Source organism: Syngnathus floridae, chromosome 13 (genome assembly GCF_059516105.1).
Source record: "Syngnathus floridae isolate MCC-2025c chromosome 13, RoL_Sflo_1.0, whole genome shotgun sequence".
Lineage (NCBI taxonomy): Eukaryota > Metazoa > Chordata > Actinopteri > Syngnathiformes > Syngnathidae > Syngnathus > Syngnathus floridae.
Window position 1 is genome coordinate 3,734,278 of NC_142425.1, and position 24,495 is coordinate 3,758,772.

Genomic DNA, 24,495 nt, shown 5'->3' on the forward strand with positions numbered 1-24,495 from the left:
TGTCTTTGTCAGTTCTGTTTCGGTTAGCCAGTCTGTCGGTCGGTCCGTTAAGTTATGTTAGTTTGCCGGTTCTGTTGGTTTGTTCCCCTCATCCTCCCTTCCAACTACCTTTTCCTTCAATAAACCCTGGTCTAATCTGCATTTGGTCGCCCTGCTCCATTCCGATCCTGACAATGACGTAATCGAGACGGCAATTGGCCGACGATAGGCGTGTGTGTAAAAGCCGATTGCCTGAGAGAAATCCTTGTCGGTATTCCATCAGGATGAGCGTAATCCTACTTTCTAGTCTGCTGTGACTTCAAAAAGTGCTGCTGAAAATCAATGGATTGTCACCTCTGCAGGGAATTGATGTCGTTGCCATTTGCCGCATGTTGAGTTCTGCAGTGTGGCTAGGAGGTGCCCGGAGAATTAAAAAACTCATTTTCATTTCCACTAAATGTGAGAAGCTATTGTGATATTTTTTCTTGCTGCTTGAAAAGCAAATTTGGAAGTCATATAGAATTGCAGCCACTCGGGGTAACAATCAGAATGACGGCTGCTGAACTCCACATAAAACATGTCCTCATCAGCACTCAAGGGAAAAATTAAAAACATAATGAAAAGAAACAAAATCCATGGGCAATCTGGCTGGCTTTCTTTTGAAGATGCAGCTGGTGAGTTCTCAAACTGTATGTTTGTGTGCGTGCAATGGACTGGTTTGAGATTGCTGTGGAAGTGTTTTTCAGCTTCCCTTTGACATCTCTTGCTGAGGGAGATGAGAATTAAAAATAGCTCTCAATAACACTCCCACATGCTGCAAATTGAGGCAAAGCCATACACACACACACACACACACGCACACACACACACACACACGCACACACACACACACACACACACGCACACACACACACACACACACACACACACACACACACACACACACACACACACACGCACACATGGGCGTACTGGCAGGAATTTGGGGCCCAGCGAAAGACGGACCCCACCACTTCTGTGGCCCAAATTGAAAGGAATGGTTGCCATGGCCCCCGTCAGTCATGGGAGCTTTGAATGCTCGTCATTTTTCTCCCATGACGGCACTCGTGTGTTTTATTGCCATACGGCTTACCTGGTTTCTAGATGTTTCCAAACCTGATGCTGGTTTGACAAATCTAGAATCACGTCATTGAGTTTTGGCCTTCACCTCCCCCTCGAGCCACACCGTGATGTGGATTTTGTGCTGTTGATTGCTTGCTGTGACCTCCGCAACCATCATTTGCGCCGGCCTTACTTTCACGTCAGAGCCTCAATTTTGAGAAATGTCAGCGAGCATGGCGAGCCAGCCGCCTCACCGTGGCTCATAAAGACACACGCAAACACCTCGGCTGCACACGCCATGCAGCTCAAAGCCCCCGAAAAAGAGTCTGGAGTGGAGCGAGCAGGAGCAGCAAAAACAGAGCGTAAGCTGTCGTGTTAGATCGGGAAACACCTTGGCGGCGTATCACTCATAACTGCTCGTCTTACTGCCGCTGTTGCCATGGCAATAGGGGACTGACTGTCAGGCATCCTGGAGAGAGGATGGTCCAAATATCTGCAGCCGTCACTTACTTGGGGAGATGGAACGAAGCAGGGGCTCAGCGTGTGGCCGGATGTGGCTTTGCGCATTCAAAGCCTGTCGTGCAGAAAATCATTAAAAGCAGAAAATAGTCTTCCTTTCTGTCAATGATCCCATTATTGGATGGCCATTGCGCGGCGGTGCCTTGAGATACGTACATGTTTTTCCAGATGCGAGCCCTCATTTGGCAAATAAAGTTTGCTTGGCTCACATTTGAAATGAAAATGTATTCTTTCATGAATCTTCTGAATTGTTTTTTCTTTTTTTTCTTTTTTGTTTTCCATCCATCCATCCATCCATCCATCCATCCATCCATCCATCCATCCATCCATCCATCCATCCATCCATCCATCCATCCATCCATCCATCCATCCATCCATCCATCCATCCATCCATCCATCCATCCATCCATCCATCCATCCATCCATCCATCCATCCATCCATCCATCCATCCATCCATCCATCCATCCATCCATCCATCTTCTTCCGCTTATCCGGGGTCGGGTCGCGGGGGCAGCAACTTTAGGAGGGACTCCCAGACTTCCTTCTCCCCAGCCACTTCATCCAGCTCATCCCGGGGGATCCCAAGGCGTTCCCAGGCCAGCTGAGAGACATAGTCTCTCCAGCGCGTCCTGGGTCGTCCCCGGGGTCTCCTACCGGTGGGACATGCCCGGAACACCTCCCCAGGGAGGCGTCCAGGAGACATCCTGATAAGATGCCCGGGCCACCTCCTCTCAACGTGGAGGAGTAGCGACTCTACTCCGAGTCTCTCCCGGATGACCGAGCTTCTCACCCTATCTCTAAGGGAGAGCCCGGACATCCTGCGGAGAAAACTCATTTCGGCCACTTGTATCCGGGATCTCGTTCTTTCGGTCACGACCCATAGCTCATGACCATAGGTGAGGGTAGGAGCGTAAATCGACCGGTAAATTGAGAGCTTTGCCTTTTGGATCAGCTCTCTCTTCACCACAACGGACCGGTACAGGGTCCGCATTACTGTCGACGCTGCACCGATCCGCCTGTCGATCTCGCGCTCCATCCTCCCCTCACTCGTGAACAAGACCCCAAGATACTTGAACTCCTCCACTTGGGGCAGGATCTCATCCCCGATCCGGAGAGGGCTTTCCACCCTTTTCCGATCGAGGACCATGGACTCGGATTTGGAGGTGCTGACCCTCATCCCGACCGCTTCACACTCGGCCCCGAACCGTTCCAGCGAGAGCTGGAGATCACGGCCTGAAGAAGCCAACAGCACCACGTCATCTGCAAAAAGCAGAGATGCGATGCTGAGGTCCCCAAACCAGACCCCCTCAACGCCTCGGCTGCGCCTAGAAATTCTGTCCATAAAAATTATGAACAGAATCGGTGACAAAGGGCAGCCTTGGCGGAGTCCAACCCTCACTGGAAACGAATCCGACTTACTGCCGGAAATGCGGACCAGACTCTGGCATCGGTGATACAGAGACCGAACCACCCTTATCAGTTGGCTCGGCACCCCGTACTCCCGAAACACCCTCCACAGAACCTCCCGAGGGACACGGTCGAACGCCTTCTCCAAGTCCACAAAACACATGTGGACTGGTTGGGCGAACTCCCATGCACCCTCGAAGATCCTGCCGAGGGTGTAGAGCTGGTCCACTGTTCCACGGCCAGGACGAAAGCCACACTGCTCCTCCTGAATCCGAGGTTCGACCTCCCGACGGACCCTCCTCTCCAGCACCCCTGAATAGACCTTACCAGGGAGGCTGAGGAGTGTGATTCCCCTGTAATTGGAACACACCCTCCGGTCCCCCTTCTTAAAGAGGGGAACCACCACCCCAGTCTGCCAATCCAGAGGCACTGTCCCCGATGTCCACGCAACGTTGTAGAGGCGTGTCAGCCATGATAGCCCCACAACATCCAGAGCCTTTAAGAACTCCGGGCGGATCTCATCCACCCCCGGGGCCTTGCCACTGAGGAGTTTTTTAACTACCTCAGTGACTTCGACCCCAGAGATTGGAGAATTCGCCTCAGAGTCTCCAGGCCCTGCTTCCTCAATGGAAGGCGTGTAGGTGGAATTGAGGAGGTCTTTGAAGTATTCTCCCCACCGACTCACGACGTCCCGAGTCGAGGTCAGCAGCACGCCATCCCCACTGTAAACAGTGTTGACGTTGCACTGCTTCCCCCTCCTGAGACGCCGGATGGTGGACCAGAATTTCCTCGAAGCCGTCCGGAAGTCAATCTCCATGGCCTCACCAAACTCCTCCCACGACCGGGTTTTTGCCTAAGCAACCGCCGAAGCCGCGTTCCGCTTGGCCATCCGGTACCTGTCAGCTGCCTCCGGAGTCCCGCAGGCCAAAACAGCCTGATAGGACTCCTTCTTCAGCTTGACGGCATCCCTTACCGCCGGTGTCCACCAGCGGGTTCGGGGATTGCCACCACGACAGGCAACAAGGACCTTACGGCCACAGCTGCGGTCGGCCGCCTCAACAATGGAGGCGTGGAACATGGTCCACTCAGACTCAATGTCCCCTGCCTCCCCCGGGACGTTTTTTGTTTTGGATGTTCGAAATAAAGATATCAATCAATCAATCGATCGATCGATGGATCCATCGATCCATCGATCGATGGATCGATGGATCCATCCATCGATCAATCAATCAATCAATCAATCAATCAATCAATCAATCTTTGGCCATTCCTCCTAGTTATACTATGGAGCTTCCAATCTCATGGTCACTTCAAATCATGACAAACATTTCTATCCATAAGACGCACCTGGTTGTTGGAAAGGTGCCAGTTTGCTTGCTGGGTTGCTGCTGTTGCCCTTCAGCAAGGCTTCAAATGGCGCATGCAGCACTCTCAGTGCTCGCACCTCTCTCACTCCAAATTGCTCCCTTATGACTGCATGTTGGAGACCTTTTTCTATGTCAAACAGGCTATGCATTCATAATTTCACCCTTGAGGGAGACCAATGAGTATAGCAAATTCTTGACTAATTCTAGAACAAATTGTAGATGTATAAGTTGAATAATTAACGCATCACACTCGTTTGTCCGTTGGGAGGAAGCTGCTTTTAAACCTTACTTCCAGGTCCTTTATTATTCCTTTTCAAACAGTCTTAAGATAAGAGGTGTGAGTGTGTGTGTGTGTGTGTGTGTGTGTGTGCGCGCGCGTGTGCGTGCGTGCGTGCGTGCGTGTGTGTGTGTGTGTGTGTGTGTGTGTGTGTGTGTGTGTGTGTGTGTGTGTGTGTGTGTGTGTGTGTGTGTGTGTGTGTGTGTGTTCCAAAGGCAGAAAAGCCCAAATTCTTGCCATGCGTGGTGCAGCTGCAGCTATTTTTAGCTGGGAACTACATCTGCTGTGACTGCAGACGCTGAGGGGAAATCACCGGCACTGCCTTGCTGCCTGCCATCTTCAGCCAAACACAAGGCAGGCAGGCAAGCACCGCATACGGCATTGCAATGGAAGAAAGCATCTGAGTGAGATTACTGAGAGAGAATTTGCGAGATGTTGTGGTTGGCACCATCTGCGAACTTGGGAGAATCATTCTCGACAGTGTATCTGGATTGGATCGCTTGCGTATCATGCAGAATCACCATTAAGCCTTTTTGTCTCATGTGCTTCAACTACGAGAGAGGGAAGGTTGGGGTGGGGGCGGAGATAGCGAGCGAGAGAGATAGAGAGGGAGGGATGTTGACTTTTCCGACAACACACCAAATCTCGTCAACCTGTGGACAGGGCGCGCACGCCCCCTCCCTGCCTCCCTCCCTCCCTCCACTTGTGGCACCTCCCCAGCCCTCGCACTTGCCACGAAGCCGCGAAGTCTAGGGAGGGGGGGGGGGGGCGAATTGCGAGATCGCACCGGAGGGAGTGCGAGCAAGAAAGTTGAAGAGTCCGCGCGCCAGCCTACCCCGCTTAGTGAATGGCCCCATCATGGAGGCGATGCCTTTGCCGAGAGTCAAGAGCCGGCGGAGAAAGGCGCGCTGCCCGGCCACCACACCGCTGGACGCCATCGTGTGCGAGGACGAGTTCAACAGCCATGAGCTGGAGGCTCTTTTCCAAAACTACAACCTGAAGCTGGAGCAGACGGCCACCCTCAAGGCGCTGGCGGTGCTGATCGTGGCCGCGTCCTCACTGTCCCTCGTGGAGCTGCTCTCCAACCCGCGTCTTAGCCTCTCCAAGGGCTCCAACCCGGTGCACTGCGTGGTTTTCCTTTCGCTCTTCATCGTCACCAACGTCAAATACCTGCAGGTGACGCAGCTGCAGCAAACTGCCAAGCTGGCCCTACTCTTCAGCTTCACCTTCGCGCTGCTCTGCTGCCCGTTCCCGCTGGCCTCTGCCGCGTCGGAGCCGGCGGCGGCGGGCGCCCCCGCGCCTGAGCAAGGCGTGTGGCAGCTCATGCTGGTCACGCTGGTGGCTTACGTGCTGCTGCCGGTGCGGACTCTGCTGGCGGTGCTCTTCGGCATCATGCTGGCTACGTCCCACTTTATTGTCATCTCCACGTCCGTCAGCAGGAGGGCGCGGGAGCTGTGGAGACCGGTAGGTGCAGCCCTTGCGTTCGGTGCAAATGCTGGAACCCGGGGATCGAGGGACGTGCATGTTCGGCGAGGGATTTTCAACAAACGCTGCACACAATGTCCCACCACACGTTCGAGCAGCTGAACAAGAGGCGGCGGTGTTGCGGAGCTGTCCCTCTTGCGGTGCTGAAAGCGTGCAAGAGTCCCCAAAACCTGGAAGCAAAACAAAATTCCAAGTTTGGGCTTATGGGACACTCATAAGGATGGCCTCCACATTTATGGAACGGGAAAACTTGATGACTTTGGTCCACGCCACACTTGTTTGGCGAGGTTGCAGTGGAGTGACAGGACTGCAACTCAAACTATTTAGTTCAAAACTCCAATGGAAGTAGATTAAAAAAACTGTCTTTCATATGAATTCATACTTTGCCTTTTTAGCGTGAGGGTAACCTATAAGACCAAGACATAGTATAGTGTACAATAACTTGGAACCTTTTGATTGTAATACGGATGGACTGATTTCTACTAGCCACAAATATTAGCACTTGGCCGCAAGAAATTGCTTTGAAAATCATATTGTTAACACTTTAATTTTTACAGGCACATTTGGGGAAGAACATCCGAATAATGAATAACGTGTGCTAATCAACCAGCTTGTTGCAGGCCCAGAGTACAGGAAGCGTCATGTCTTTCACCTTTCACCCCCTTTTCAAACAAGGTGATGGCCAAAGACTTCTTCCTCCCAACAAAGTGTCCTGCTGCAGGATCAATAGACTTAGATCCGTAATCAATGATGCTCTTTGTCTGCCAGTGCATATTCTTCAAGCCACCTCTCCTTGTTTTTTGCTGCCTTTCATGTCAAGCAAAAACACACACACACCCACGCACGCACGCACGCACGCACGCACGCACGCACGCACACCACACACACACGCACTTCTGAACAAGCCGACTTGTCCTCTTGAAGCAAAAAAACCCTTCAAGCTATTGCTGCCCTACACTTGATTTGGAGAGAGCCCAATTGGGATAAAAGTGTGTGGCTTTTACCCTAACAAACAGAAATAGTCTAGGTTTTCCAGCTGTGCATACGTGTGTCCATGTACCCATATTTATTTTTCATGCCCGGCCTTCTCTCTTTTGCATGTAGTTGGCGGCCAATGCAGTACTTTTCAGCAGCGTCAACTTGCTGGGGGTGTTTGTGCGCATTCTGACCGAGCGCACGCAGAGGAAAGTCTTCCTGCAGGCCCGCAACTGCATTGAGGAGCGGCTGAGACTGGAGGACGAGAACGAGAAACAGGTGAGGTGTGCACGTTTGCACGCATGTTCACACAGCGGGAGAAGCGGTGGAGGTTTTTTCCATTTTAAGGCTTCAGGTGCAAATGCATTCTCACAACCTTCCTACGGGAAGGCGGTAACTATGACAGCGGCTATTTTAGGAAACAACAATTACTGTGGCATATGCACATTGCGCACCCTCCGTGCACACCTCGGCGCCATTTGAAAAAGGAAAAGGCAACTTTTGCTGAGCGTGGTCACTCGCTATACGTCCACGGTAACTATTGGCAATGAATGGATGCGCGTACCTTCTTGTTGGCCGAGCACACCTCCCAGGCGATATGTGGCGTCTTGCCGAGTGGTAACAGGCCACCTTCTGACAGGTAATTACGCGAGCAGATTGCTTTGGTGGCCTCCATACTTGAGCAAAGGTCACAGTTGATCCGGGTGGAAGAAAGGAGCCGATTGGGATCCATCAACCGCCGGCCTCGCAAACAGATGGCCGGCTTTTGAATGTCAGCCGTTGATTGAGCGTTAAATACGAACCATCCTTGACTATCACATCTTCCAGAGACAGTCTTGAATTTGGAACTTACAATGAAGCAACGCATCCCGCCATGCAAAGGTTTTTGGAACCTTTGTCAAGCTAAACTCGAAGCAGTCGGAAAGGAATGCGATTCCAATGCAAACAGTCATGGTGGGCTGGCCGAATTTATTCGGTTGTCATGGAGATGGATGTCTTGACATTCAAGTTGTGCAGCGGTGACCTGTGTTGTGGGGTACGTTGAGATCGTTTTTAATTTCCGTTGCCAAGGTTTTTGCAGTAAGGACGGCATTTTGCATTTAGTCGATACTACCAAATTGGTTCAGATAATTTCACCATGGACACTATTGAGAAATTTTATCTACAATAAGACAGTGAAGTATGTAAACAACGCGCGACTGCGGAGCTTTTTGCCAACAGTTTTCGTCACATCACTTGTCGTGAAAAGAACGAACGTTGTTGATTTTGGCTTCAAAAAATCCACTAGAATGCTCTTTGGACGCCTTGCCTTCTCAGGAGCGTCTCCTAATGAGTCTGCTGCCCAGAAACGTTGCCATGGAGATGAAGGAGGACTTTCTCAAGCCCCCCGAGAGGATCTTTCACAAGATCTACATTCAACGTCACGACAATGTCAGGTAAAACCAGTGGCTGCGTCATGAGCCAAACGTTGCCTCCTGAGACTGCCATCTAGCTCAAGAATAGAAAATGACGCAGGTTTGCCCATCGCGTGGCGCTATGCGACCCCAAATGTCATCAATTGATGTCACTGTGGTCATGATGCCAGTTTGCATCCGAGGAACTGCCCGGCAACTCTTTTGCACTGCCAACGCTAATATGGAAGTTCGGTCCCCATTCGGAGGAAGACGCAACTGGCAAAAGGCTAAAGGTCAAACCTCTTTCTGGCACGCATCTACTTCCACATAATTCTTCAGATTTATCTCGTTCCAATTTCCCCCGCCTCCAAAATTGTGCGTGTAGACATAAAGCTTGAGCTTGATAAGCAGCAGATGAAGGCAAAACAGCGATCATACTTCTGGGGACCTTTTTTGACATCTCCGCCCCACATCTTCTGCGTGTTTACACATGTAGCAGTGCGAAGCTTGGTGAAAAGGATTTGTGAGATTAAAAAAACAATATTCTCACGAGTCCATCTGCCTTGTGAGGATAAGTGACGTTCTGTATTGTCCATACAAAAACAATCATTTCAAAAAACAAAAGAGAACTGTAGGCAGCGCTCCTGCTTCTTGTTTTGTTGCCTCTGAGCAAATGAAATTGGAGCTAAGTAGTGTTCGTCACCTTCCTCACATTCACTCAATCAGCTCGCCAGCAGCGTTCACTTAAAACCTCAGATTGATTTTGTGGTTTCAAGCAATGAGAAACGTTCACTTAGCAACTTGTGCTACATTTGGATCGAGCACGCCTTGCCATTCGAAATGTTTCTTGTTTGTGGAGCTCGACAAATATCAATCCCATTTTCATCTCTGCTTGTCTGTCTTTTTGGCCAGCATACTGTTTGCAGATATCGTGGGCTTCACCAGCTTGGCTTCTCAGTGCACGGCACAGGAATTGGTCAAGCTGCTCAATGAGCTCTTTGGGAAGTTTGATGAACTTGCTACAGTAAGTATAAGACTTTTTTATTTTATTTATCATAACCACTATGGTCAAAGCATTGCAATAATAAACAGTAGTTCTCCCAGCTGCAATGGAGCCAGAATTTGCTTCCAGAGGCTAAATGTCCCATTGATCAATCCGTTTTTGATGAATGATCGTACGTGACGGCGATCTCACATCTGCGTGAACTCGCTCCTGCTCATGCCTGTACATAAAAAAGGAAAAGATCAACAAGGAAGCCAAATGCATTATTAAATGCAGTAGCTCATTAAATATGCTGTGCAAAATATTGATCCAGCAGCCCGGAGGGGCTGAGTGAAAAAGAGGAAGGGGCCCATGAAGGTCAAGACAGATAAGTGCATGGAGGCTTCCGAGCAGAAAGATGAATTTGCTGATTTTTAGGCAGAGAAGCAGCTTGGTACTGAGGAGATAAGACCTTCGGTGTGGGTGTGGACAAACGGGCCAGAGACACACAGATAGACTCAAAGTGAGAGTTCAAAAATGTCAACATATGTGCTCATTATTTTTCCATCATTTCCCTTCATCTGTGCCACTTGTGTCCTTTCCAGCCTCATTTGATGCTGCACCTTCAAACAAACCAAACTTTGAAATGTTTCCAACATTTTCATTCGGGCATGATTTGGTTGGACTAGCGCCACGTGAAAAGATAAAAGAGGTTATACAACCACCATGATGCGCCAGAAGTGAAGTCAGGATTTCAATGGATCACTTATGTTTCTGGTTCTGGTGCTGTTTTTGTTTTTTTCTGATATTGGGCAAAGCCGTGGCTCGTAGATTTCATGTGAACGCACACGATGAGTGCAGCCTATGCCATACGTGGTTCTCTTGACCTCCGCCTCTCGTGAGCCACGTGCAGAGTGGTTAAACTTGACGGCTACATTCACGCACATGAACAAAAGTCACATGACCAGATGGATTATCCTCCTTGACTTGATTCTGCATCCCACAAATCAGTCCTGCTTTAATGCCAGCAGACACAGAGGGGGAGCGAGAACAAGATAGGAGGTGATCTCTGCAGCAGCAGTCAGTAATCTGTTCAATGCTACACTTGCCATGCGTTCACGTTGTGCCCGTGTGTGTGTGAGTGTGTGTGCGTGTGCGTGTAGCCGCTGCAGACTAATAACGATTGATACAATGTTTGCATTAACAAGGGAGACATTTACTTCCAAAGCGAGCATGTCAGAGGTGTCAGGCCGCCGCAGAACACATTTTCTTTGCTGGAATGGCAAGCTAAAGCGACCCAAAGACAGATTGGGCGCTTTGCGTTCATGCATGTGCTTTACAAATAAGATTGACATTGGCGCTGTGGGAATGCCTCAGGCTCCCCTGGAACTGCTTCAACAAGTGACTGGACATTGCGCCCTGTCATTCTTAATCTCCTCTTCTAACTTTCTTTGCCAGATGTTTGCGCAATCATCCGCTTTGCATCGTCCCCACACATGTCGTGTCGTGTCGTACGTGCGTGTTCGTCTGTCTAGGTTTGTGCAAAGTGTGCACTGCGACACATAACTGATCCATCTGGGAACGTGTGGGTGGGATTCTACTTCAAGAGCATGTCGGAGCAATTACAGTTGGCCTCAACTACAAGCGCGCGCGCACATACACAATTGCACAAGCACACACGCTGATATTCATGAGCCGAGACGCTTTTGTATGCTGATTGTGTGCAGTTTCTCACCCGTCAAATTGAATGTAGCTCGGTGTGAAGTCCAACTTCACAACGTACGGTTCGCAGCTGTTAAAATGAGAATTGATCAATTTATGTGCGCTACCATTTCGCATTTACTTTCAGACCATTCATGTTGTGCTGAATTTACTTTGTCTTCCAAGAGACATGTTAAAAATGGAAGATGACTTTTTCTTGCAGACTCTAATGACAAGATTAGCCAAGTTCTTCTTGCATGATTTAGAATTACCTTCAAGAGCATCTCTTCTGACAACTGTAGCTTGATGGTGGGCGTATTGTTCGTCTGTCAATAGGAGAACCACTGCAGGCGAATAAAGATCCTGGGGGACTGTTATTACTGCGTGTCGGGACTGACCCAACCCAAGGCTGACCACGCCCACTGCTGTGTGGAGATGGGCCTTGACATGATTGACACCATAGCGTGAGTCACACAAACACGCATGCCCCCCCCCCGCGACTCACAGTCCGTCCATCTTCTCTCCTGCTTATCTTCACTGAGATTATTGGTTGTATTTTTAACTTTCTATCGTTAATTGATATTTTTAATTGTGGTGGAGGAAAACTGTTCAATGCTCAGAATGCATTTTATTTACATCCAATCGATTTATTGCAATAGTTAATTTGACAGCTGAATCAATCTAAAGTCGGATGGTGTTCAACTTTCAGGGTCTCCAAATGTATTCTTCACGGTCAATGTTTTGAATGTCCTTTTTCTCACAGGTCAGTGGTGGAGGCAACCGAGGTGGACTTAAACATGCGCGTTGGCCTGCACACGGGACGAGTGCTGTGTGGCGTGCTGGGCCTCCGGAAATGGCAGTACGACGTCTGGTCAAACGACGTGACTTTGGCTAACGTGATGGAGGCTGGAGGGCTGCCTGGGTCAGTATTCGGTGTGGCTTGCGTGGATCCAACAAAGGATGTTTACAAGTCATAAAACATCATGTTATTGTATCACATTTTGCACATCTAAGTTTCTTGTATAATAATTTCCTTATTATTTCTCCAATGGGCTCAATATTCTGATGGTAAGTCGTGTTTTTATCTTTTTTCTTGCTTTTGCTCCCAGTAAGGTCCACATAACAAAGACCACCCTGGAGTGTTTGAACGGCGACTACGAGGTGGAACCCGGCTTTGGCCACAAGCGACACGCCTTCCTTCAGAAACATCACATCGAGACATTTTTCATTGTGCCGTCGCACAGACGCAAAGTAGGCTTGACTTGCGTTTTCCCCTTGCCTGTATTTTCTCGTTTTTCTTACCAGCACACAGCTGGATAGGTGAAACATGTATCAGTGGGGAAGAGTTAATCCTCTGCTGCAGAGAGGAAGACAGGCTATGTGTTATGCCGGCACACACACACGCACGCACGCACGCACGCACACACGCACGCACGCACACACACACACACGCACGCACGCACGCACGCACGCACGCACGCATGCACACACACACCGCCAGCTCACCACAAACCATACATGTGAATAGCACACGCACTTTGATGGATGATCTGTATGTGTGTGTGTGTATGTAGTATGTATATACATACATATATGTATATGTATGTATCTGTATCTGTATGTGTATATATATATATATATATATATATATATATATATATATGTATATGTATGTATCTGTATCTGTATGTGTATATATATATATATATATATATATATATATATATATATATATATATATGTAGTATCTATATATATGTAGTATCTATATATATGTAGTATCTATATATACATACATACATACATACATACACACACACACACACACACACACACACACACACACACACACACGCACACGCACGCACACACACACACACACACACACACACACACACACACACACACACACACACACACACACACACACACACACACACACACACACGTTGTTCTCAATAGTGATTTTAAAATGCATATAAATATTGAGAGATGAAGGTTTAGGAATATAATGCAAAGACATTTGTCTAACTAGCTTTAACTTTTGCAGATTTTTCCTGGTTTGATTCTGTCCGACATCAAACCAGCCAAGAGGATGAAGTTCAAGACGGTGTGCTACCTGCTTGTTCAACTCATGCACTGCAGGAAGATGTTCAAGGCGGAGATCCCCTTCTCCAATGTCATGACATGTGAGGATGATGACAAGGTGACCAGCATCAGCTCCACACTCAGTGTTTGGAGGAATTAAGCCTCTGAGCTTGGGTTTTATGGCCTAATATTTGTTGAATGCAGTTTGCACATGTTGCTCAATGTTTTCAGGAGGTACCTGCTTTGAATCTTGGTCCAGGCCTTTGCAATACTGTGCTCTCTGATCTGTCGAACAGTATTGTATTCGCTATGTTTGCATTTGTCAGCTCAATCCTGGTTTGCTAGCAACTGCTGCTAATCCTGCTCTGAAATGAGAGCCATCACAGAGCATTTTACAGCGGATTCTCTTTTGGATTTGTTTACTTTCCATTTCTGTTCATCAGGACATTACTCAAGATCATGCTTTTTTTTTTTTTGGTCGGACTTAGCGGTTGCCTTAGTGTGCTAACACACCCGTCTCAAGGAGAGAAACATCGTTTGCATACACAGAAAAAATATGATAAAATAAGAGCGCAGTACATTAGACGTGGTTGTTTGCATTGTCAAGAGCGTGTATTTCCGCCGTGTGTGACAGCGGAGAGCTTTAAGGACGGCATCCGAGAAGCTGCGCAGTCGGACGTCTTTCTCAGCAGCCGCTGTCCAGCACTCGCCTGGAACTCGAGTCAACCGCTACATCGGACGCCTCATCGAAGCTCGCCAGACCGAGTCGGGGACGTCCGACCTCAATTACCTGACCTTGTTCTTTCGGAACAGAGACAGGGAGCGCAGGGTAAGACTGAGGATGCAGAGAAAAATAAAACAACTTGGATACCATGCATGGAGAATAATGTGGCCATACCGCACTTTCCCCATTACGCGTCCAGTCCAGTAGGATGCTTCGTGACTGAACCCCCCTCACCCCAACCCCCTCCTTTTTTTTTTAATCTCACACATCCACCCGACACAGCTCTAATTCTTTTCCCTTTTCGTCCCTTGCACCCACGCTTGAAGCCTATGGTGTCTTTGTGTGTGTGTGTGTGTGTGTGTGTGTTTGTGTGTGTGTGTGTGTGTGTGTGTGTGTGTGTGTGTGTTTTGAGCAATCCACCCACCCTCTCAGGAGGGGTTGCAGATAATGATTTGGGAACGTCTCAGCAGTACACGTGATCTTGCTCCTGTGTGCGTGGGCAGAGCCCAGAGAGCAATAAATGAGGCACATAAATAACGACGCTTTGGAACGTTACAAACATGAAATGTGAATTGTTGTGTCTGGATGTTTGGACGTTAGTCTTGTCTTTATTTTGGCATGGGATTGCAATATTGGATAATTATACTGAACCAATCGGTCATGATTACCTTATCAGACAACCTCAATAAAGAAAGAAACCTGGCCCCACTTTGAATGCCCTTGCTAAAAAGGACACGAGACAGATTTTCCTGCACAGTGCAAACACACACCAGCACCCGTGAATAATACGCACCTGTGTAGAATACGCCGCCCCCTCCAGAAGTTAGTCTTCGAAAGCAGGTTTCTTGCCGTACTTGTGTCCAATACGGTGCTATTGTGTCAGAGTAAAAAATCCGTATGACTCAAAATTGAAAACATACCAAGTGTCAAGGATTTGAAACCACTCTTCACACCCAAAAAGCAACATATAGTTTTCAAACACAAGATATATAGAGTTCTTGTTTTAGCAGAAGTGTGCTGAGTTCCGTCACAACATTGAATTGGGCAGCGACTCGATTCTTGAGGAGAGAGCGTCATCATGGCAACATTTGGTCCGTTCCTTTCGGAAGGGTTCTTTCGCATGTCCAGCTTTGAACAAGTCACAGAGTCGTTTTAGTTGCATGTGGAGTGAAAAGTTGAACGGCTGCCTTTTCTTTCTTTTCGCAGTATAACCAGACGTGTGACGATCATTTCATCGGCGCAGTGGTTGTCTCTCTGATTCTGGCGGCGTTTTTTGGCCTCATCTATCTCTTAATGATCCCACAGTAGGTTTCTTACTTTGTTGGATTTGGAATCAAAATGGACATGTTGCACATGTGCCACGTTGCTGTTTGTCTGCCAGGGCCTTGCCGGTTTTGCTTCTGCTGGTGTTCTGCGTCTGTTTTCACGTGGCCTGCGTCATGTACCTGCACCTCACCAGTCTTCAGGTAGGAACGTCTTGTTCCTGTTTGATCAGGATGCGGCTTATACACATTTACTTGCGGTTATTTGAACAGATTTCCACAATGCAGCTACTTTGCAATCTTGGCCTCTGATAACACAATTCTCAATTCATTTACATTGCTTTACGAAGAAGATGTGGGAATTGAGTTGCACGTAGCAAACTCACCCAACCTTTTCCTTTGTTTTGCCATCCGTCAGTGCCAACCGGGCTGCCTGACCATCCAGATACGGACGCTTGTGTGCGTCTTCCTTGTTTTGCTCTCGTATTCGGTCGCACAGGCCTGCATGGTAAGTCCTGTCATCTGAAACTAAGCATCAGATGGCTTTTCCTTGTATCTATGTTTCTTCTGTTGTCTCTGTCAAGTAGCGTTTTGCTCTTGCGTTTTTACAGTTGGGCTTTATTCCGTGGGGTCGCGTTCAAGTCAGCTTCAACAACTCTCCCGCCGACGCGTTTGCTGTCGAAGCACCCAACATCACGATCACAAATGGAGCAGGTCCGAGCGTGGCGTACACGCTCTTGTCCTGCCTGGCTGCTACGCTCACCATAGTCCCCTACCTCAGAGTGTCGTCACTGCCCAAGATTCTGCTGCTGCTCCTCCTGTCTGTCACCTACACCGTCATGGTGGAGACCAGCGGCTATCGGCAAGCTGTCGGGTAAGACTCAAAGTGCAGTGGGTGCTGGTCGGATCCGTGCGTGGGAGCCATCCTACCGTGCCGGTGGAACATGTGGTCTGTTTTTCAGCGGTGGCTTTCTCCACACTCGGGCTTCTGATCCCGTGTTGGCCGTCTTGCTGTTCTCTGGTGCGTTGGCTCTCCACTCAAGGCAGCTCGACCTCAAGCTGCGTCTTGACTACCTGTGGGCCACTCAGGTATGTGCATTTATAATGTTAGGAACATACATCTTTTTTTCACATGCTAAATGTCAGTGTGAAAATAAAAACGCCCTTGAAAATGTCATTGATATTTATATAAGAATTGAAGAAAATGTTCAATTTATTTTGGCTTGGTTACTGCAGAAAACTAAAACGTTACTGAAAAACACGAAATGTAGAAAGATACTTTATGCTGTGATGTCATGATTTCTGCACGTGGGAAATTAAAGCGGCTATGTTCAGAGCTGGCATTTTCAGACCAGTACGAGTACATGAAAAGTAACTCATTATCTCCCCCTAGTGACAAGAACACGTCATCACCACCCAAGATCAGTTGCAATGAGACAAAGATTGCCACCTTTTTGTTTGTTTGTGCCCCACGTGACGGTTGACGCCACCCAGGCAGAAGAGGAGAGAGATGACATGGAGAAAGTGAAACTGGACAACAAGAGGATCCTGTTCAACCTGCTGCCGGCACACGTGGCTCAACACTTCCTCATGTCCAACCCCAGGAACATGGTGAGCATCCTCCGACGTGTTTAGGCAGGCTCGGCCGCCGGAAGAGTTTCGCACCTCTTTGACTCACACAAATGGTTGCTGGGAACACACGCTCGGATGTGCACAGATGGAGGGATTGGCCATATGGTAAGTACACGAAAATGTCACACAGGAATACCAGAAACAAGATTTCCGTTCCAAAGCCGAGAACTATGAGGCAAATGTGCTGGTCGCGAGGTCACCGTCGTGAAAGTGCGGCCCCCTCGTAGCACTGATGAAACATTTAAATGACTTCAATGACGTCGAAGCTACATTTGCCATCTGTTGTTTTTCTGGTCTTAATAACAACAGCAGTAAGAATGAGAATCTCCTGAACCCTGTCCCATCAGGACCTGTACTACCAGTCCTATGCTCAGGTTGGAGTACTGTTTGCTTCCATTGCCAACTTCAATGACTTCTACATCGAACTGGATGGAAACAACATGGGCGTCGAATGTCTCAGGCTGCTCAATGAGATCATTGCTGATTTTGATGAGGTGAAAGAATTCTCTCATCTTTGCAGGAGTGCATTTTCATTACTTTAAGAACTGTCAATGGAGGGACAGATGGATCACAGATGTGGATAGACAGACGGACGGGTGGGTGGTTGAAAAAGAGCCCATTGTCAAACACGGGCTAACAAGATATCACTTTTCCCGTATAACTTTAACAAGGTGAAATTTGGTATCAGTTATATTTTGACACAGGGCATTTTACATGGGTAGTAAATAAAAATGGACCCAGTAAGGGCCCCTGAGGGGCACCAAGTTGTCGGAGCAAAGACAATCAACCTGAATCCTTTTTGGTCTGCCACAAGAACCATTTGACCACTTTTGAAAACATTCTTCCAGTCTCTGTGGGAAGACAATTCTCATATTGTTGTATTTTAAACTTTTGATTTTGTGTGTGAGCATAATGCTGAGTAAGAGTGATACTTTGTGCTGCTAATGATGATTCCCGGGTATTTCTTTTTAGCTGATGGATAAAGAGTGCTACAGAAATATTGAGAAAATCAAGACGATTGGCAGCACTTACATGGCTGCCGTGGGGCTCGTTCCTACAACTGGCTCAAAGGTACGCACCTGGCTCAAAGTACCCTTGACTTTTCTTGAAAGTTCTTTTTCATGCTGTTGTTGGTATTAATAGTCCACCGCGCTGTGGGGGATTACGGGCCTGTGAAGCCTCAAAGATGTCGCTTCTCATGCTTAGCGCCACAAGAGCAAAGTTTTGACTTTTGACTGCTTTCCTCCTTGGTCAGCATGCATGTTGTGTGTTTCATGTTTTCCAGAATTCCATCACCTCACATCTATGCACAGTAGCAGATTTTGCCATTGAGATGTTCGATGTCCTGGATGTAATTAACTATCAGTCATACAATGACTTTGTCCTTCGAGTGGGTGAGTGAAACGTGTAGCCATCACGTCACGACTCTGACCTGTTGCACTGGACACTGTTGACACTGATTGCTGGGAACTGCATCAGAGAGAAGAGCGCCTTCTGTCCAGGAAACTCGTCACAAGGGGACCTGCCGTTCTGACTTCCATTGTGCTGAGTATCCTGTGGGCAGCCAGCGTATTCACTGCACAGTGTTATACATATATAGTGCATACACAGTGTTGTCCTGACCCCAGACTCCATGGCTCCATACAGAAGCCGAGCAGTTAAAAAATCATGTGGTTGCTGCTTTGAATCCAGCCATTCATTTTAGTGGATTCCATTTCGAAATTGGGAACGACAGGATTTTTAATATGTTGTTGATCTAATTCATTGACAGATTCCCGTACGTGTATGAAAACATAATGATTCCAGTGCCTTCTTATAATTTTGCCAGCATCCAAACACGTTCAAACGTGCCCCCGTCAACGATTCCGTTTCGATCGGGGCAGAAGTTTAACAAGTGAGGGTCGGACACAAGCATCACCGCCTGCGAGCTGCGGCACGTTTTTATGCTAGGCTACGTTTTGTTTGGATTCCATGGCGCTGCAACGGCAATATGTTTCTAATAAGGCAGGTGTCAACATGACATCCTGAGTGGCTCCAAAACAGTCATTAGGCTCTCTTTCGTTTACATCACGAAAACATGGAAGGGAGACGGATTATCACCGGGTGAAAAATAGTGACAGTTTATGGGCTGGTTTTGGGTAGTGCCCCGCTTGAGGCATCTCAGCATGTCATGTGTGATGTGGCTGATCCCTGCAAGTTCACTTGAAACATTTGACATTTTCTTGAGTTTTTGGGGTCAGCGTTGTGTAAGCTTACCTCCTCATTGTTGCTTTTTGGTTTGTGCTCAGGAATCAACATGGGTCCAGTGGTGGCAGGAGTTATTGGGGCCAGGCGGCCTCAGTATGACATCTGGGGCAACACTGTCAATGTAGCAAGCAGAATGGATAGCACTGGAGTCCAAGGCAAAATACAGGTATGGTACGTATATATTGCACGCAAATACATCGAAAGCGTGCTCCAAATCTCTTTTCCATGCAGCAGGAATCCCCAAAAGTAAATTGCATATTCACTAGGAACACGGTTCGAAACCTGCTCCAGATTCAAAGTGCCTTGAGAGAACTTAACTAAATGAAATTGACCTCGCTTGACTCGGTCAACCAGATGGTATCTGTCGGTCTTTGAAAACTGTGCATTCTTCCGTATTTCTTTTCCAGGTGACAGAAGATGTCTACCGTCTCATCGCAAACCACTATAACTTTGTTTGCCGGGGGCAAGTCAGCGTCAAGGGCAAAGGTCAGATGCTGACATACTTCCTGGAAGAGCGGAAGCAAGACTGCGGCTCGTCTCAATCCCTCCAGCAGCAGCGCCGCAACACAGAGCAGCGCTTAAACACCTTCGCCCAAGGGAATGTCCGCACCAGGTTGAGCCCGGCGCCAACGCTCGCCACCTACGGTACGATCAGGACTCCCAGCCCCTGCGTGGCCAAAGCGACGAGCTCTGCCGGCACCATGAGGTACCTGCCGTCCGTCCCTGCGGCACTCGTGTGACGTGTCCAGAGTGGCAGTTGGAAATGGGAGCAAAATGAGGGCGGAGCCGGAGCGGGACGTCCTCACGGACTCGAGCCTGCACTGCGTCGGCCTCGAATGGAGCTCAAGTCCAGAATGTTGCTTGACGCCACCATACAGGAGGCTCGTCGTCAAAAGCCAAGGATGCGTCCGGGATGTCCGTGGAAACGCCTCCATGTGTCGAATCCACCGAATCAGCATCAAAACATGCAGCGATCCTCGTGTAGCACGCAACAAATTCCTTTAAGCGCATGAGCCCACCCACAGTCTCAAACCAAATCAGTGAGATTTGCCTTAGCGGCTTTTTGATGTTGACTTTTATAGATGACGCTTTTACTGCCGCGGCATCGCCGGCAACGAGACACAGTGTATAGTTTCGAGTCGACGGAGCCAAATGTGTAATTATGCTGATCAACTTGCCAAAATGCAACAGGGCAAGGCCTTTAATTGTTCATAGCTGATCGTAAACCTCATATGACACACGAGGTGATTTCATTTTTGGGGCCTGAGCCGCTAAGTGCATGTAGCTGCCGCCGTGTTCCGCTCACGTTGCCGGTTGTTTGCCTGTGATGCTTGATTTCCAGATTCTTCCTTGTCCAAGTGTAGCAATAAGATGCTCGGTGTCCTCTCGCAACATTCTCACCTTTGCATGCCGGATCCTAGTTCGATTTTGCTCGTAGAATGTGTGTAGTTAGCCTCGCCAGTCTCCGGCGTACCTCTGCCCAGTTGAAGCGTAACTTTGAAAGCCTGTTTTCCATGTCACGGTGAGCGCGACTTGTAGCTAATGGAAATAGAACAAAAAGAATCTGTGGATTTATTTATTTATTGAGTAATATTTTTATCATTTGATAGTGGACTATTTTTACAATCTAAAATCTGCTTTCATATGTCAAATAAAATGTCTGTTTATAAGTAGTCAGAAAAGCTGCATGTCTTCCTCATGCTGAGAAATTCAGATTCTTTTGTGGGATAGCATGCTACACGCTAACAAAGAAAGAGCCACGGCCCGTGATGCGTGTGCATCGATTGGAAGCTGCTGTGGCCAACACGTGGAATCGGCGTGCATGTTCTCTCCGGGTAGCGGTACTCTCGAATGTAAGGTGCTTTCTCGACTTGTGTCTTCTTCAAAAGCTCGCTGTACAACATTTCGGGATAGTTGGACGTGACGTGTTGAGGTGGTGTGGGGGGCGGGCTCTCCTCCCTGCCCCTGCCCCTGCCCCTGCCCCTGCCCCTGCCCCTGCCCCTGCCCCTGCCCCTGCCCCTGCTCTTTCCCACCACAGTCACTTGGTTTGTAACGTGCCAACCTATTTTCATAAACATATCAAACTTGGTGTTGAGCTGTAGCACAATGAATGTGTGCCTGCGGTTACGTGCATGCGGACATTCTCGGTTGAATGGTTTCATTTCGATTCTTTGCGCCGTTAATGAGCAGTGTTTTTTTCCTTGTGTCAAACGGGACATGAGCAGGACGATGTCGTGCTTACGACGTTGAAATTATTTGACTGGCAATGTTACGGCTGAAATGCTTGCTTTACCTTTTTCAAAACGGTGATGACTTTTATATGATCCCTTCAAGTCGATGGCCAGTGGTTGTGTACGACGTCCCTGTAAATTGCTTATTTTCATACTGGATGCCATTGTCGTATGCAGGTCTTTCTCGATATTGTACATTGTCGTCTTTTTCACAACTAAAACTTTTGTTGACAATCTCCAGATGTATTATGTGAATTGAAAGGACATATTTTGTATCCGTGTTTACATTTGAATGATATTAAAATATTGTGAATGTGAAAATAAAGCAAGAGAGAATTGCATCATATGGGGGCAACTTGACTTTCTCTACTCAAAACAACCTACAAAGTTACGTAAGGGAGGAGAAAAACAGTAGCTGACCTATGGAGCAAGCCTCGGTGATCCCAGATGTGTTTTTCACAAGTAACGTCATTCCTCGACGTTGCAAAACAGGCCCTGAAAGAGCACATGTGGAGAGAGGACACACTGCTCAACACACAAATAGGGAATACAAAATGAATTTGTGAATTTCCAACATCATGTGCAAATGTTGCTATGTGAGAGTTTGTTTGTTGCATCTTGAAGGAATGTTGGGATTTTCCAAGTCTGCACGGGAACTAACTGTATCCTCCTTTTTATGTTATGACCCAAATAGACAGTCAGGAATCAACATACATACAGTACACATAACAAAACACACAGAGAGGAACACACACAAACAAATTGTGGCTGAGAAAAAAAGAGAGGAAAGCCAAACAATGAATGTGTGTATTTGTCTGTCAAACGGAGTTGCTCCCCACCCCCCCAGTCCTGCCACAGGAAGGGCCAGCTCCTAAACATTCATCGGTGTGTGTGTGTGTGTGTGTGTGTGTGTGTGTGTGTGTATGTGTGTGTGTGTGCGTGCGTGTGTGTGAGTGTGTGCAAACTGGTAGTGCAACTGGCATGCTGAACAGCCCGGATGACAGGTTGTCATGGCAACATAAGACCGGTCATGACGCCAAAGAATTAAGGTTGTTTTTCAATGAGTAACAAAATACACGCAAAAAAAACGCACATGCACCCAACACACACACACACACACATATACACATGGGCACATACACGGATGTCTTTTTTGCTTTGAATTTGCAGTTAGGGTCAAATACTTGTCGTGACACTAACTAAGGTTACAGAGTAAAAATGGGAGGCCAGGAACTTTGCTTTGTCTTTGCTTTATTCTGATGTGTGCTTTCGACTGTTCTTTTTTGTTGGCTCATGTCTGGCCCGCTCACTTCTCAGGTTATGTCTCTTTAGGGTTTTGTCGCTGCCCGCTGCTTTGCATCTACCAATCAGCTCCCTCGACCACTCGAGTGTCATCCAGGTGTCGTCATGTTGCTTGTATATAGTTGCCCGCTTTAGCTTCACTTTGGTTTTGCTTGCGGTCCCTGTCAGTTGTCACGACCCTTTGTCCTGGTTATTGTTGACTTGATTTTTTTTTTTTTTTAATTTGTTGGTTTGATTTGGGTGTGTTTGGACTTTCTTTAATTTTGTTGTCCATCAACCCAAAGTGCCTTGTGTTTGTTGTTTTTCATGTCCAAACTTTTTGAGTGCAATCCCACCCACCCTGCCTCCCCGCTTCCCTGCACTTTACTCCACAACCTTGCCAGACCCAAATAGAAAGTACATGTGGATTTTATTATTTGTAAAATGTTATTTCTTGATTGATTTTTTTTTACTTCATCTTCTTTTGCTCATTTGTTTTGAATTGATGTTGTTTTATCACACTGACCAAAGTATTATTATTAAACTGTTGAGATTTTCTCAATGAAATTAACCTGTCACTGCAAATGCGCACACCAAACTACCAAAAATAGATACCGCTGAGTACTGGTACTGATTGGCCGGTACCGAGAATCTGTACCGTAGCGGTTAAAGTGTGAAAAGGTACTATCATTTATTTTTCTTCACACCCCCCCTACTGATTGTCATGTTAAATACATATTTCTGTGGATATTAAATGTAATCTCAAATAGGATGAATCAATGCGTTACAGTTTATGTGCGCGTGTGTTGACGTATGCATTTCCCACCTGCTGGACGGAGGGCACAGACGCAGGAGTGCCAAAGCAAATATTGGCGCAGTCTGCGATAAGGGAGAGCAAATGGCTCCCTTTGGTGCTTGTCGGCCGCGGAAGAGCCAAGTGGTCGTTCGTCCGTCAGCAGTCAGAGCGTGTGTGAGAGGGATGTTAATAACAGTCTTACTACTTCCGGCCTTCCCTCGCAAAGTTTTCCCAATCCGCCTTTTGTGTCATAACATCCTTTTACTGGAAGTGCTGCTGGAATTTGGACGTAAAGCGTGGGAGGGAAAACAAGGGCCCAGCGAGCGCTCACGTCTTTATGTTACCAAATACTGGCTGTGCTTTTATGAGTTTGCATCACTGGCTCCCAAGGATAAGCAACTGGGTGAAGTTCAGTGACGTGCGGTGAGGGTTAGGGTTGGTGAGGCACTGGCTCAGAGTCAGATTTACAAACATACTGTATGACGCTAAGGCACTGACTCACAAGTCAGATTTACAAGCATACATGGTTGTTATCCCATTCTTGATTACCGTATTTGCCGGTGTATAAGTCGACTCGGTGTATAAGTCGACCCCCTAAAATTCGACGGAAATTTACGATTTTATGATATATCCTTTGTATAAGTCTAGCTCAATTGTTGCATTATATTAAACTTCCAGATTCAATCAGAAATATGCGAAATTTATTGACGAAATGTGTTCAAATTCCGGGAGGCCGTGCGCATGCGCAGTGGCCGGAAATAGCTCCAGCCGAGCGGATCGGCTGTTTATAAGCACCGCGGAGGAGATCGGGGAGCCTCATTCGACTTCCAGCGGCCGGCGAGCTCGCGCACGCCGCCCGGCACCACCGGGAGGCCGGAAATAGCTCCAAGCCGAGCGGATCGGCACTTTATAAGCACCGCGGAGGAGATCGTGGAGCCTCATTCGACTTCCAGCGGCCAGTGCACTCGCGCACGCCGCCCGGCACCACCGGGAGGCCGTGCACACGCGCCAAGTGGCCGGAAATAGCTCCCGCCGAGCAGATCGGC

General features: G+C 47.9%; 1 protein-coding gene and 1 long non-coding RNA gene across 4 annotated transcripts; one reads left to right on the forward strand and one right to left on the reverse strand.

The window, feature by feature from the left end:
* Nucleotides 1–4,976: 4,976 nt before the first annotated feature.
* On the forward strand, nucleotides 4,977–21,716 carry LOC148388149 (adenylate cyclase type 1-like). Of its 2 annotated transcripts, none has more exons than XM_088393564.1 (20): nucleotides 4,977–6,115; nucleotides 7,241–7,390; nucleotides 8,429–8,547; nucleotides 9,418–9,529; nucleotides 11,525–11,652; nucleotides 11,952–12,110; nucleotides 12,298–12,439; nucleotides 13,239–13,394; nucleotides 13,911–14,105; nucleotides 15,207–15,304; nucleotides 15,382–15,466; nucleotides 15,681–15,770; nucleotides 15,874–15,976; nucleotides 16,044–16,351; nucleotides 16,757–16,873; nucleotides 17,242–17,388; nucleotides 17,867–17,965; nucleotides 18,180–18,288; nucleotides 19,183–19,307; nucleotides 19,549–21,716. In XM_088393564.1, the coding sequence occupies exons 1-20, from the start codon at nucleotides 5,510–5,512 to the stop codon at nucleotides 19,879–19,881; spliced, it is 3,381 nt and encodes a 1,126-aa protein (XP_088249690.1). In that variant the 5' UTR covers nucleotides 4,977–5,509; the 3' UTR covers nucleotides 19,882–21,716. The 2 variants fall into 2 exon arrangements, with proteins under 2 accessions (XP_088249690.1, XP_088249691.1); XM_088393565.1 differs by having other exon boundaries at nucleotides 4,978–6,115; nucleotides 15,874–16,136; nucleotides 16,225–16,351.
* On the reverse strand, nucleotides 20,326–23,747 carry LOC148388150 (uncharacterized). Of its 2 annotated transcripts, none has more exons than XR_015862006.1 (3): nucleotides 23,480–23,745; nucleotides 21,793–21,867; nucleotides 20,326–20,680 (listed from the first exon to the last, which is right to left on the reverse strand). It is a non-coding gene; the product is annotated as an uncharacterized LOC148388150 (long non-coding RNA). The 2 variants fall into 2 exon arrangements; XR_015862007.1 differs by lacking the exon at nucleotides 20,326–20,680 and adding an exon at nucleotides 21,163–21,504 and having other exon boundaries at nucleotides 23,480–23,747.
* Nucleotides 23,748–24,495: the final 748 nt, after the last annotated feature.

What these genes read in the sequence shown, in the direction of transcription:
- LOC148388149 (XM_088393564.1), top strand. Translation starts at nt 5,510, where the DNA reads ATGGAGGCGATGCCTTTGCCGAGAGTCAAGAGCCGGCGGAGAAAGGCG. An exon ending in CATGTGAGGATGATGACAAG is followed by an intron (nt 13,395 to 13,910) that starts GTGACCAGCATC and finishes CGTGTGTGACAG; the next exon opens with CGGAGAGCTTTAAGGACGGC. An exon ending in CGGTCGCACAGGCCTGCATG is followed by an intron (nt 15,771 to 15,873) that starts GTAAGTCCTGTC and finishes GCGTTTTTACAG; the next exon opens with TTGGGCTTTATTCCGTGGGG.